We start from the raw sequence: 15,215 nt of genomic DNA on the forward strand, positions 1-15,215 counted from the left end.
ACGAACAACTAAAGTTGACATCATATAAATCTCTCTAAAACACATACAACAAAAAAAAAAAAATTAAACAACTTTTTTTTTATTGCTTAGATGTATGGATGAGCTCACAGCCCACCTGGTGTTAACTGGTTACTGGAGCCCATAGACATCTACAACGTAAATGCGCCACACACCTTGAGATATAATTTCTAAGGTCTCAGTATAGTTACGTATTTCATTAGAAAAATTGGTACCCGCCTGCGGGATTCGAACACCGGCGCATCGCTAGATACGAATGCATCGGACGTCTTATCCTTTAGGCCACGACGACTCAAAACGAACAACCCCAACTGATAAAGACAGAAAGATGATTTATAATTCAATTCAGTTGTTCTTTATAAGGAACTTAAGAAGTGCGTAGTCCAAGCCTGACAGTTCGACGATATTTTTTTCCAATAATACGTACATATGAGATATCAATGCAGTATATCATTACAAAACGTCTGTCCCGTCGAAACATTATAACTATAAGCTTCCTCTAGTCTTGATAAACGTAAATTATTTTCTGTTATTTATACGTACAGGGATTTATGAGCGGTCGACTGCAACTAGACTGGCCCGCGGGCCGACTGTCGTTAACAAATTATCTCGTCGGAGCCGGGACGATTCTTAACAGAACATAATCGTAAGTTCAGTAATCTTGAACGCTGATCTGCGTGGTGTCGTCGCGGAATTCGATTTATAACCGAGGAAGGCACAACGCACTCCTTTGTAAAGTTCCACCTCTTTGCTCTCGTGTCGGCCTAGGTAGGGCTATCTCTGAACGATATCACCGCTAACAAAGTCGTTTACTTAACATCAAAACCTTAGTGTAGCTTCTATTGACAGCGGTAATAATAGTGCTTTGATTTATCGGGCCCCCATATCTTGATCCCAATAAAAAACTTCCTTTATTCTTTTTTACTTTTGAAGAGGTTGTCATTGTTTTTTGATGTTTATACCGAACGTAATCTATTGCCTATCAAATTAGGTAATTCTCTAAATACATTTAAATGTATTTATGTATATATTTTGTAAATCGTGCGGTATTTTCTGAATATTTGTATTCATATTATATCATTGTTCACAAACGACTGAATCTGACAGCCCTATAGCATCGTGCTAGCGAATTAGTAGAGAGTCGATTGAATACAAGAGGTGTCGGATTACGAACGTCCAGGATCCGGGTTAAGACAAGGAAAATTGAGAGAATCGTGTACTCACAATTGTTTTAACATTTAATTTGTAAATATTGAACAGCTAATGCGATCAATGAAAAAAATATACATAATTTTTTAAGTAATCGTTTTTTCATTATGTCGCTGTCTGCGATATTTTGTTCAATTGTGAATGAAAGCTTTTGTTTTCTTGGAATTTATTTGTTTAATCATTTGGCGACGCCATTAAGTATACTCAAGTATTGATGGTTTGGGAAAACAGTCACGTAGTTTATTAAAACCGTGTACTTGGTAGAATTGTGATTGAAAATTTTAGGACACCTACTGGTATATTGGATTTTTTATGCAATGTATAATATCTCTATATATAAAAATTAATTGCTGTTCGTTAGTCTCGCTATAACTCGAGAACGGCTGGACCGATTTGGCTAATTTTGGTCTTGAATTATTCGTAGAAGTCCAGGGAAGGTTTAAAAGGTGAGAAAATATAAAAAACCTCGGAATTATATAAAAACAAACAATTTTGTTTTTCCTTTGATGTGTCCCCTTAATGTGTCTTTTATTTATCGATTGAGGCACTACGAAGTCTGCCGGGTCAGCTAGTACATTATAAAGTAAGACATTAATATAATTTTTATGCTTAGTTTTAAAACATTTATTTTAGATAAGGTGTTTGTGCTGTGATTAAAAAGTGACATACTCAACTTATTGTTTTTCAGTTCATATCTTTAACTACATATAATAAGCATGGTTGAGTAGACAAACTCTTGCCCAACTTGATTTTAGTAGAGACTGATCCCCATAATAATAATATATATATTGCAGCGTCAACGCTACCACCCGTCTCGTGTTATGTGGTTAAAGTCTCAAATAATGTACTCATGAACGTATCAAGTCGTAGCGCATGACATGGCCGTAGGTTTATTTTTTATGATTGAAGGATTACTGGTGGCCCGGAGGCCTTTCCAGTTTCACCAGGACAGGTGGGCGAACATGGCCGTAGGAATAAGCAGGACGGTGGTACTTTACGCGCGCGCGAAGCTGATAATACGCCCTGTCTACGAAATGTATAAACCAATTAGTGTTCGTTTGCATACAACTATATAATTTCTTCGACGGGGAAGTTGCATGTAAGTACATGTTGATATTTAATTTAGAATTTTATTATATGGAAAAATAGTAGCTGCCTGCAGGACTTGTAGTCCAGAGTAGTTGCGTCACTCGGAATTAATGCCACCAGTTAGAAAATGCTCTCGAAGCTGGGAAAATAAGGAAGCTAAGAATCATTTTTTAAATGATTTGAAGAAGAGTATGTTGATATGATGACGCCCTCAGGAGCGCCGTTAGGGGGAGTCCATCCCGAAGTCGGTACGTAACAAAAGCTCTCTAGAAGCTTACTGTGGATGAAGTCGGATGAACGCGTATTTATAAATATACTAGCTGTACTCGCCCGCTCCACTGAGTAATTAAAATTAACATTATTGTCATCATTATTAGGGAGTCCAACACTTATATAAATAGCCTATCCATTAAGTACATGCATTTTCTACATCGATACCAAGTTTCAAGTCAATCGGATGCATGGTTCAGTAGTTATAACGGAACATCCGTAAAAACCACTGTAGATTTATATATTAGTATAGATTCTTTATTTATTTAACGTATGGTCGGTTCTCAATGACATACAATACGATTAGTACTTTGAGCTCAAGTTTATAAAATTAATAAAAAAAATGTAAAATAAAAAAACTGGATATTGTAATTTGACCGGTACAAAGTTGACGAGTAAGTTCCAAACTTATTAAAGAACAAGTTCCTGAAAAAAGTATTCGAGTAAGATAACCACAATAAAAAACTTTTAAATTTATCCTCATAATCGTGAATGCAACGGTTCGCGGACGTCGGCGTGCTCATCTCCGGCCCTCAGACTCCATTAGTGTATGGTAAATTAGCAAAAAATAATCATTCCGTCTTTATACACGAGCTTGCGGCATCTTCAATGCAGCCGCTCGATGCATTCTTCGTAAGCGACGCACAGTTAGCCTTACTGAGAAATAGTATGTGCAGATGAAGTAACTTGTAGCGCTTGCTGTTTGTGTGTAAGTCGCTCACCGTAATTTAACTTCGGAACGCTGACGACTCCTTAAACACGTTTGAATTTTTATAGGATTTTATCTATCTGTACTTACCTATATATACATAGGTAAATGTGAAAGTTTGTATGTTTGGATGTTTGTCAATAAATTTATTTTTTTTGCTTAGTTGGACGAGCTCACAGCCTACCTGGTGTTAAGTGGTTACTGGAGCCCATAGACATCTACAACGTAAATGGGCCACCCACCTTGAGATATAAGTTCTAAGGTCTCAGTATAGTTACAACGGCTGCCCTGCCCTTCAAACTGAAACCGTGGTGGTAACCTACCCGCGCGGACTCACAAGAGGCCCTACCACCAGTCCTACTACCTGAATGGATTTGAATTAAATTTCGTATAAAAAATTCTTTATAACCTGGATGAATAAGTATCATACTTCTTATCATGGTATATGACATGACCCGCTAACGTCGGGTGTATGTTTTATAGTTAATAGATATGAGGGTGAGTGACATGAATTACAAATTTAACACAACATAACGGCCGTCTGGTGTAGTAGTAAGTGACATGGTCACTACACAAGGGGGTCGCGGGTTCGAATCCCACCAAGGGTAGATATTTGTATGATAAATATAAAATGTATTTTCCATGGTTATGGATGTATTTTAAATATATGTATGTGTATAATAAAAATCTTACATTTATTTCCGTAACACAAGCTCTTTACGAACTTAGCACGGGACCAGTCAACGTGGCGTGATTGTTAGTAAATATTTATTTATTTAACTATAAACATATCTATTAAAATATGTGGTTAATTCGTTCCTATTCTTTTAATAAAAAGTGAAAACCGAAACCAAAAAATATGAGGTATTCATTCATACAAGCTCATTTAGAATATCAATGGTGCTCATTCAGCTACAACATCGACTCGGCCACATCACGTATCGTATGGCAAGGCTGCTGACCTATGCTCACACTTATGAACATAATACTGGCTTTTATGTCAATTATATCAAATAATGTTTTAATTCTTTTTTGTAATTTAAGCATTTAGTACCTGAAGTTGAAGTTATTTAGTATCAAAATACTCTTATTGTTAGCGGGGTATATAATGACAGCGCACATCAAAGTAGTTGTATTACGTCTGGCCTATTTTTGCCATCAAGCAGTCATGGTTCGAAAGATGGGACAACACAATTGAGATTTGAGAACGATTGCTTATGGAGAAAAAATATTTTTTCGTTTTTAATATTGTAAATAAAATTGAACCTGTATAGTTATTTGAGACTTGTTTATTTAAATAGAATATGGAAATAGATTGCTGCACACAGAAATAGCGCTCAGAAGTCATTCGTGACTATGAAAACTGTAAATTATTAGTAACGTGGGAGATAATATGATGACAATAAGAAACGCGAAATTAAAACGAAATTCGATTTAATTATGTCTGCAACTCATGAAAACCGGAGGAAATGGTTCAAAATCGAAAACAACGAATATTAATTGTGTAATCAATTTCTCATAGCGCTTTTGCAGATGGGGTTGGAGCGTTCTAAAAAGACTTGGATGGGCTGCGTGAAAGAAGAGATGTGAGAGAAGGATGCGAGTGTAAAGTTGATGTATGATAGACTTGTATGGAAAAAGAGGACACGCTGCGTCGACCCCACATAAGGACAAGAAGAAGAAGCACTTTTATAGGTTATTTCTCCTAGCACTGACTGGTCTGTGAACAGAGCTACAGTTTTTTAATTTTATTATATTAATTAAGCAAACCTAACATAAAAGGCAAATTAATCACCTTTTCTCTTTTAAATTTCTAAATTCTATACATAAAAGGGCCTTCTATATGTAATTATGTTAACGTTTTTAAAAACACATAACTAAACAAGCTTATAGGTCTACAAGAATAGACATGTAAAATTATTTTACTTTTCGTTTGTAGCAAGCAGTTGCACTCGTACAAATCATTTACATCATTTATTGTCATTTATCTACACAACACACATATATATATATACATACATACATTATATTTAAGAATTCATCGTGGCCTAAAGGATAAGACGTCCGGTGCATTCGTGTTGAGCGATGCACCGGTGTTCGAATCCCGCAGGCGGGTACCAATTTTTCTGATGAAATACGTACTCAACAAATATTCACGATTGACTTCCACGGTGAAGGAATAACATCGTGTAATAAAAATCAAACCCGCAAAATTATAATTTGCGTAATTACTGGTGGTAGGACCTCTTGTGAGTCCGCGCGGGTAGGTACCACCACCCCGCCTATTTCTGTCGTGAAGCAGTAATGCGTTTCGATTTGAAGGGTGGGGCAGCCGTTGTAACTATACTGAGACCTTAGAACTTATATCTCAAGGTGGGTGGCGCATTTACGTTGTAGATGTCTATGGGCTCCAATAACCACTTAACACCAGGTGGGCTGTGAGCTCGTCCACACATCTAAGCAATAAATAAAAAAAAGAATTTAACAAATTTTTACTAACAAATTTATTTTGCAAAAATAACAACTGTCAGAATCGGCTCAACCATTAATACATTGTTCTATGAACTATTCAAAAGTGTTGTTTATTAATCAAAGTTGCCTCACTCTCTTCAAGAAGTGCAAGCATTCATAACTAATATCTATAATATGTACAATGACAACTGTAAATATTGTTATTCGTTTAGTAATGAAATTAAATTATATTTGATGGAAGATAAAATATATTGGTGAACATCTGTCCGTTTAAGCGTTCCGTTCTAGGCATATGATAGGATTAATACATATAAAGTCGTTTTAAAATATAAATAACTCAATATATTGCTCACATACATTATTAATGGTATACATTAATACGAGATCTAATTTTTTTTTATCTACTGCCAGTTGGTAGCCTCGAGGGTCTAGTCTAGCTTCACCGGATGATAAAGGGGCTCAACATGCAAAAATTTCCTAACACTAGTTCTAGGAAAAGCAGTGCTTCGGTGAATACAAGATCAAACAATTGAGGCCGTCAGCGCAAAAGTGTCCTAACCTACAATTCATATTCGTGCTTATGTATCGCAATTTATTTAAAACATAATAAATTTTGATGCAAAATCGGACTATCCCTAGTTTCATCCGTAGATAACAGATGACTTTGTAAACGTCATTTTAGCGCGTATTTCTTTTGCCTACGAAGTATTGTAAAGGTAAATTCGAACCTCATTATATCCATACTAACTATGGTGAGCTCACGCCACTTTTGCGCTGACGGCCTCAATTACAAAATAAAAAATCAACGAAATATTATAAAAATCAATCTGTAATGAAGTGTCTTTTATTTCATGCTGACTTCCATGACGTTGACGAAATCGCACTGCTATAAGTATTCCTAAAAATTTTACGGTGTTTATTTTGGATGCGTCGAGTCAGTTTTGTATTTTACAGTTCGACGTGAGAGTATAGGTTAAAACATTTCGTATGGTATCTTCGAAATCCCTGGAAGCCGTTGTTTTAAAACAAAATAAGCACTCCACGCGTTGCTGAATTTCGTAAGACTTCAGCTGTCTGACTTTAAAAGAAATCTGTGAGACATAATTCTCACTAAACTATCCTATGTTATTAGTACAAGTTGTAATCTGTATCTCGAACGTGATGCTTGTAAAAGACTCATTGATTCGATTAATTGTTTATTTTGTTTTCAATAAGCATTAGTGTGGAAGCGGCTGTTCCATGATTATAGAAACATCGTTTCCGTTCAGTAGAAATTTAAATTGATTTATTTGTATCTCATGAAACATTGTTCTTGGTATTACGTACTATTATTTTTATTCTTAAAGTAAACAATAGTTTCCCGCGGTTGCAATAACACAAAATACACTAAAAAGCACATATAACTCAATAACAAACTAATAAAAATCACTTTTACGAAAAAATATCTCCACCAAACCTCCATCGTATTGTCTATAGAGGCCCAGACTCCCGTGAATACAACCGTCTCTGTAGTACACACGATAATCCAAAACACATGCCACACGCGCACGTGCCGGAAACGTATTTTGAACTCCATCAAACAGAATAAGTAGATAAACGCTAGGAACAAGTAGAATCCTCGCTTCACGGTACTCGCCTGAGGAACTATCAAGAATAACAGCATTATCTGATAGTGAGAAAATAGAACTATTATTGCAACAAACGGAAAGAAACTTATGAAACAGGCAATAGAGAGCAACCTACTTACAAAGAACGAGTACCAACCCAAAAAGTTAACCAAAGCGGCAGTGGTGTCTTGTGGTTCTAAACCTCGCATGTATGTTATGGGTAGTTTACGGGGAATATCGGGCTCTTCTTTAATCACTTCTTCACAGTATTTTCGCCGGGGTGGAGCTGAGAGCCAGCTTGGTATAGATTCGGCATTTTCAACAATCTTCTCAGCCCAAACAGCGATGGAGCCCGGCCTTGGCGCGGGTATTATTGGAGGTGGAGTTATATTTACTCTTTCTATATTGTATTCTGTGCCTCGACGTCTCGGTGCCACCCGGTCTATAATCGAAACAGGTTTGACGTACTCTTCATCGCTTTCAATCGACGACGATTGAGAATATCCATACGATGGCACCGATGATATATAATCAAAATTAAGATGTGAATCTGTTGAAATGTCATCATAAAAATTGGATTCGTAAGTGTTCCTCGGCGAGAACTGTATTAGATCGCTGTTTGTTTTAACTGGATTTCTGGAGTCAGAATATGTAGTTTCACTTTTGGGAACGGCTTCATAAATATTTTCCGAAAGATCTTCAGGTATTTGTTTCTGCATTACGTTTGCGTTTGAATGAATTAAAGGATCCTGTTCAACATTTTTACTCCAAGGATATTTGCGACCGCATAACTTTTCTCTTTCGAACCGTCTGTAAATTGTAGCAGTACTGGCCATGCGAAGAGAAGCAGCGATTATACTTATTGCTTGAACCGATACTAAAAATAAAATGTTGAACAAAAGTTAATACAAATAATGAGAACTCAAAAATTATCAAAGCAAAAAAACATGTGTGGTGTCGTGGGACACCGGATAGGAAGGAAGTTCCTTATTATAAAAATAATAATTTTAAGTTCTATTCAAGGTATAAAGAAAATAAAACTAGAGGTTTCGCAACAACCCACGGTCATTCGGTAACGTGCGAACTTATTGTGGTACACTTCATTCACGGTTATTTGCATAGGAGTTAGTGTATTGTGCAAACGAACGCTCTGAGATCGTGGTCAATTAATGATAAAAAAATATGTTATTTTTTGTACGTTATTACAAAGTTACAACGTACACTGTGTGCATTACTAATAAAAATCTTACGTTACGGACGTTTTTTCCCGGTTAGGGTACCCCTGCGCATCGTCCCATAAGAAACTTCGTTCAAAAAAAAAACAAATCCAAATAATACCTTTGCCGTACGTTATGTCATTAAACCTCGACATCAGGTACAAGATATTAATAATTGCGTGTGGAGCTGAATGTATGAATGACTGGAGAAATAGATAGAGTTCTATTGGAGACGAAGCCCTAGCTAACTGTATCGCTTCTTGCGTTCTTTCTTTGTCACCCGCCCTCGAACCACATACAGCTTCCACCCACCAAAATATCAAGAAACAATATCTGTAAATAAAATGATTTAAATGCTGATATACTATTTACTGGCAATATCTTTTTTAAATACATGAAGATATCTAAGGAAAGGAAACTAATGTAAAAGAGAAAGATAGGGCTTACTATCGGGGTCACTTGGAACGTAAAGTAAATTTGGGTTCTAAAGTCCTCAATAAGTGCTGTTTATTTAAAGACTCGCATTCTTAAAAGGGCGGATTTCGTCTAGCAGTTAACTATTGTTACCATTACTAGGTCGTGACTATTTATACAAAACTCACTTTCATTTGATAGCACAAAGAAGACGGCAATTCGGGTTTCTAAATCGTGAATTGAAAAGAGTCGTTGAAAGCGCCTTATGCCCCTAGCCTTATTGACATCAATTGTGATATCTCCTTTTTAGCGATGACCATGATTATGAGGACAAATATCGGTTGATAATAATGAATATAACAATCTTGAGCGACTACTACGACGAAAGAGCAGCATTATATTATAAAACTAGCTGTAATTTATTATTGATTTCTCCACTATTTAATGGATTTTATTATACATATAAACCTTCCTCTTCAATCACTCTATCTATTAAAAAAAAACGCATCAAAATCCATTGCGTAGTTTTAAAGATTTAAGCATTCATAGGGACAGACAGATATAGGGACAGAGAAAGCGACTTTGTTATATACTATGTAGTTATAAACAAGATTTTATTTTTATTTTGTGTAAGTAGGTAGCTACCGATTTCACAGTAGAGCGCGTTGCTAACGGCCACGAGTCGGTGCTTTAATCCTACACCTTTCGTAATAATACTTTTAGGTTGGAAGAACAGGGCAATGTTAATTGATACAATGCAATTGAAACTCTAATCACGTATCACAAGGAGGGCAGCCCATTTATCTTGTGCGGTCTACGGATATGGATCTTCTCGATACCAGGGAAGCTTAATACATAGCTTCATGTACAAGTTACGTCAAGCTAATGAGCAAGCATTAGTTATTATGAATACGCCATTCTTACCTGCCTATAGCTGCTATAGGAAAAAATATAGCATTGACGACCTGCATTACAATCCATTTGATATCATTTTTTTCAATATTTATAGTGAATCCAGATAATTCAGTTTCCAAGCCAGGTGGGGGAGAGGCAAGGGTGAAAACCGTTGACACTATTGACGGCAAAATCATCAGAATTATGCAAATGGCTCCTAATCTGAAAATCAACATAGGAAGGGTATATATATTTTATTGCTTAGATAGTTGAACGAGCTCACAGCCCACCTGGTGTTAAGTGGTTACTGGAGCCCATAGACATTTACGACGTAAATGCGCCACCCGCCCTGAGATACAAGTTCTAAGGTCTCAGTATAGTTACAACGGCTGCCCCACCCTTCAAATCGAAACGCATTACTGCTTCACGACAGAAATAGGCGGGGTGGTGGTACTTACCCGTGCAGACTCACAAGAGGTCCTACCACCAGTAATTACGCAAATTATAATTTTGCGGGTTTGATTTTTATTACACGATGTTAATCCTTCATCGTGGAAGTCAATCGTGAATATTTGTTGAGTACGTATTTCATCAGAAAAATTGGTACCCGCCTACGGGATTCGAACACCGGTGCATCGCTCAACACGACGTCTTATCCTTTAAGCCACGACGACTATCAATATATACCTGTCAGTATAGAATTAGTTCATTAAAACACAATAATATGTTAACCTATGAAATTGCCGTTTTACAAGACTGGCCTTTTAAAACGTAATTTATGTATGACTACCAATAAATTATATTCAAATGAATTTTATTTAAAAAAAAAATGGAATTCTATTTTCGAGTTCAACCATTTGGTTATTGATTAGTTTTCACTACATACATTTGGTTTTTTTTCATCAATATGGAAACGATAAAAATACGAATAATTCTGGAATAAGAGTTGCGTCGCGATAGCAATTCCACGCAAATGGCTCATCACATTAGTGACGTGTACGGAGTGAACACTATGGTACAAACCAACGCACAACTCGCTATCGGCTTAAATGACTCCGACATGGAAATTTTGATCTAAAATAATCGTGGTCAAAGACGGTTTTTCAAGTGGTGGTGGTATTTAAGTTGGTAACTCTCTGTATACTAAACGACAACTATGTGGGTAACAACTTAATTTTTTATATTTTAAACACTGTTCGTTTACGTGCAAATTAATAAGCTTAAGTTGTGTTTTATTCGGAATTTTTAAATAGTATTCAACTACACAAGATCACCATAAGATCTAGTTAAATAATACCTAATGGCAAGCATTATTACTATTCTGCGTACTGTTTGCGGCCACAGAGTCACGGGATTACGAGGGCTGCACTAAAAGTATCGGGAATGGAATATTTCCACTGTTCCTGTCATATTAAAATCTTTTTAATTGAAAACTCCTTGGTTTTAAAAATCGAATACCATTTATTTATTTAAAAAAAGATTCTCGGTCTTGTCACGAGGTTTTGTCAAACTTGTTTAGTCGTTGAGAAAATGGAATTGACTCGAGAAAATTCAAGAGCGATGATTTATTATGACTTTCGAAGTGGTTTAACACAAAAACAGTGTGTTGACCGGATGATTTCTGCATTTGGTGATGAAGCCCCATCCAAAACCACAATTTATCGCTGGTTTGCTGAGTTTCAACGTGGACGTGTCAAGCTCAGTGATGATCCCCGTCAAGGTCGTCCAAAAACTGCAGTCACCCAAGAAAACGTTGATGCTGTGCGTAAGCTGATTGAGGAAGATCGACATGTGACATACCGCGAAATTCAGGCAACTTTAGACATTGGCATGAGTCAAATACAAATAATCTTGCATGAACAATTAGGTGTAAAAAAGTTGTTTTCCCGATGGATACCGCATTCGCTCTGTGAAGAGCAAAAAGCGGCTCGCGTTACTTGGTGCGTCAGAACTCTCGAAAGATTCCACGCAGGATCCTCAAATGCTGTATACAACATTGTATCAGGTGACGAATCCTGGATATACGCGTACTAACCCGAAACAAAAAACCAGTCACGAGTTTGGGTGTTCGAAAATGAGTTATAGCCAACAAAAATTGTTCGTTCACGGAGTGTTGCAAAAAAAATGGTGGCCACGTTTGTCTCCAAAACCGGCCATGTTACGACTATTCCTCTTGAGGGACAAAGAACGGTTAATGCAGAATGGTATGCTAGCATTTGTTTGCCACAGGTCGTTTCTGAACTCCGTAAAGAGAAATGCAACCGCCGCATCATCCTCCATCACGACAATGCGAGTTCTCACACCGCGCACAGAAAAAAAGAGTTTTTAGAGCAAGAAAACATAGAATTATAAGACCATCCACCGTACAGCCCTGACCTAAGCCCTAATGATTTCTATACTTTCCCTAAAATAAAGAATAAATTGCGTGGACAGAGATTTTCATCACCTGAAGAAGCTGTGGACGCCTACAAAACGGCCATTTTGGAGACCCCAACTTCCGAATGGAATGGTTGCTTCAATGATTGGTTCCATCGTATGGAAAAATGTGTCAAATTTCGCGGAGAATACTTCGAAAAGCAATAAATACATTTTTAAATAGTAATGTTGTGTCACTTCGTTAATTCCCGAAATTTTCAGTGCCGCCTAGGTATGAGTAGTAGGGGCTATTTCAGAGACGAATCCTTAGTACACAACCCCTCCACTGCTCGTCCACCCAAGCATCTGACACTCACCGAGACAGAACTCAGAAAGGAATAGGACAGTAAAGACGCTTTCAGACTACGCTATACTATAGTGCCATATAGTATAGCAAAGAAGGACGTAATGCTATGCTGTAAAGCATGGCGTTCACATGACGCGATATTATCGGTAGCATTTTTAGTATATATGTAGCAAGCTCAGTTGACCGCGATCTGTGAACAATGTGCACAGTTGCTCATCACGATTGAGTTGGAGTTAATACTGGATCTTGAAATCTTGTGTCGCTCGTTTCGCTTGCCGGACAGCTGGGGGTGAGGGAGGAGGAAGAGGGCGGCGCGTGATATAGCACAACATGACATCGCATCAATATTATAGTATAACAGTGTATAGTTAGCCAATAATAATATATAGTACAGTACAGTGTCAACGTGTCCATAAAAATGTATGGTGCGCGATATCGTTGTGCTATGAGCTACATACTATATACTATAGCATAGTCTGAAAGCAGCTTAAGAGCAGGATGGGCGTAATACAGGACCGACTATTTTAGTTTGTAGGTGGCACAAATTTAATCTAGTCGGTACTAAACGATCCCCACGATATCCTGCTACGGAGAGCGCCGGTTGGAGTGAGACGTCCGGTTCCCTGTAAGCTTTTTGAGGTAATGACAATGCACAGAGGGAAAACGAATTTTCCGTATAAAGCCTTCGTCTGACTTCGTTGACTTCCAGCGTTAATTGATCTTACATTCCGTGGAAGAAAATTAATCTAAGGTAATTAGTAAATAATAGTAACAATTTAGGTATGGTTTCAAAAGTTACCATGTGAACAATCAATGCTAATATCTACCTACTGTTTAAATTTTTGGGAACGACCCTTCCTTCCACACCCTGTATATAATTATAAAACACTTACCCGTTGTCATTGTTTTGGAAATGCTCAACAATTAATGTTAAGTCGAAACATATGACTATTAGATAAACAATAAGCCCACCGCAAGAAGGCAGTACTCTGTTCAGCAACAGCGCCTGCCATGCCGGGATCTTCCAACCTAAAACCTCGCCAGAAATATCCTTATCCAATTCACAAGTCACCATTTTAACTGATTCATTATTATTCAGAAGAAAAACACTTAATTGTAATAGTATAAAAGACTGTATATAGAATTAAACCACATTACAATTAGTTGAACTGTGTATAGTTGGAATTAAAATGGGTACAATTGTAAGCCGCAATACAATGTTTTGGGTACAGACAAACGAATAAATGGTGTAGACGCACACCCATTGATAAATTCAGATAAGATACTGGTTGAGTCAGATAAGTTCGTGATGCTACACTTTGGCGCAGGTGCAAGTGTAGTGTTAAAATTTGTGAATAAAGCAATTTGTGCTATTAAACTTAAATGCTTAGATGAAAATGGCCTATGTCGAAATGATTTGTGTTCGTCATATACTATATTATTATGAAACTATTTTTATTGCCTAGTTGGGTGGACAAGCTCACAGCTCACCTGGTGTTAAGTGATTACCGGAGCCCTTAGACATCTACAAGATAAATGCCGCCACCCACCTAGAGATATGACTTCTAAGATCTCAGTTTAGTTACAACGGCTGCCCCCCCCCCCCCCTCAAATCGAAACGCATTAATGCTTCACGGCAGAAATAGGCAGGGCGGTGGTACCTATCCGTGCGGACTCACAAGAGGTCCAACCACCAGTAATTACGCAAATTATAATTTTGCGGGTTTCCTTTTTATTACATGACTAGCGACCCGCCCTCGCTTCGCTTCGGAAACATTAAAACACACATGAAACCAAAAAAAAAAAATAAAAAAAAAATAAAAAAAGTAGCCTATGTTCATCAGGGACAATGTCGGCTTCTAATGGAAAAAGAATTTTTCAAATCGGTCCAGTAGTTTCGGAGCCTATTCGAAACAAACAAACAAACAAACAAATCTTTCCTCTTTATAATATTAGTATAGATATATATATATATATTGTCCCTGATGAACATAGGCTACTTTTTTAATTTTTTTTAATTTTTTTTTTTGGTTTCATGTGTGTTTTAATGTTTCCGAAGCGAAGCGAGGGCGGGTCGCTAGTATATATATATTAGTATAGATGTTATTCCTTCTTTATTTTTGTATAAGTTTATTAATTAAAAAATTGCGTAAGTTGTGATACCCATTCTGAGTTTCTAAACATTTTCGTAGAAGTATGTATATAGATAACGCGTTTAGTAGGATAAGTGAGACAAGGACACTTTTGGAGTTAACGTGTATGATTGTAATATCCCGGATTACAGCTTCAACTATCCTCTTTAAAAGTTCAATCACTTCACAATACAATATGTGTGAGTATTGTATATGCATATTTATTCTAACCGGCGCCATCTAGGTGGGCTTCGGATAGCCTGCCGACCGAGAGGGCTGGTGGTCGTGGCGCCGACGATCGCTGGTGCGACGTCCCGAGGGGGAGGGTGATGAGAGAGATGTGCTCCGCACTAAACGCTTCACTTTCCCCCCTTTGCCTTTTCATGAGTTCTGTCTCATGCGAGGTTTGGACGTTGGTTGTTGAGCGACAGAAGGTTTTAGTCGGTTCGACTTCGACATGCT

The 15,215-nt window shown here is 37.2% G+C and overlaps 1 protein-coding gene across 1 annotated transcript; it reads right to left on the reverse strand.

The window, feature by feature from the left end:
• Window positions 1-6,946: 6,946 nt before the first annotated feature.
• Window positions 6,947-13,975, reverse strand: LOC114250222 (uncharacterized). Its single transcript, XM_028183997.2, has 4 exons — window positions 13,515-13,975; window positions 9,930-10,121; window positions 8,713-8,924; window positions 6,947-8,251 (listed from the first exon to the last, which is right to left on the reverse strand). Exons 1-4 carry the CDS (start codon window positions 13,694-13,696, stop codon window positions 7,086-7,088), a joined length of 1,752 nt encoding a protein of 583 aa, XP_028039798.2. The 5' UTR covers window positions 13,697-13,975; the 3' UTR covers window positions 6,947-7,085.
• Window positions 13,976-15,215: the final 1,240 nt, after the last annotated feature.

Source organism: Bombyx mandarina, chromosome 04 (assembly GCF_030267445.1).
Source record: "Bombyx mandarina strain Sakado chromosome 04, ASM3026744v2".
Lineage (NCBI taxonomy): Eukaryota > Metazoa > Arthropoda > Insecta > Lepidoptera > Bombycidae > Bombyx > Bombyx mandarina.

Bases quoted from the DNA above. Each gene is read 5' to 3' on its own strand.
- LOC114250222 (XM_028183997.2), bottom strand. From the start codon at position 13,696: ATGGTGACTTGTGAATTGGATAAGGATATTTCTGGCGAGGTTTTAGGT. The intron at 10,122-13,514 runs GTAAGTGTTTTA...GTTGATTTTCAG, and splicing joins TTCCAAAACAATGACAACGG to ATTAGGAGCCATTTGCATAA. The intron at 8,252-8,712 runs GTATTATTTGGA...TTTTATTTTTAG, and splicing joins TGACATAACGTACGGCAAAG to TATCGGTTCAAGCAATAAGT.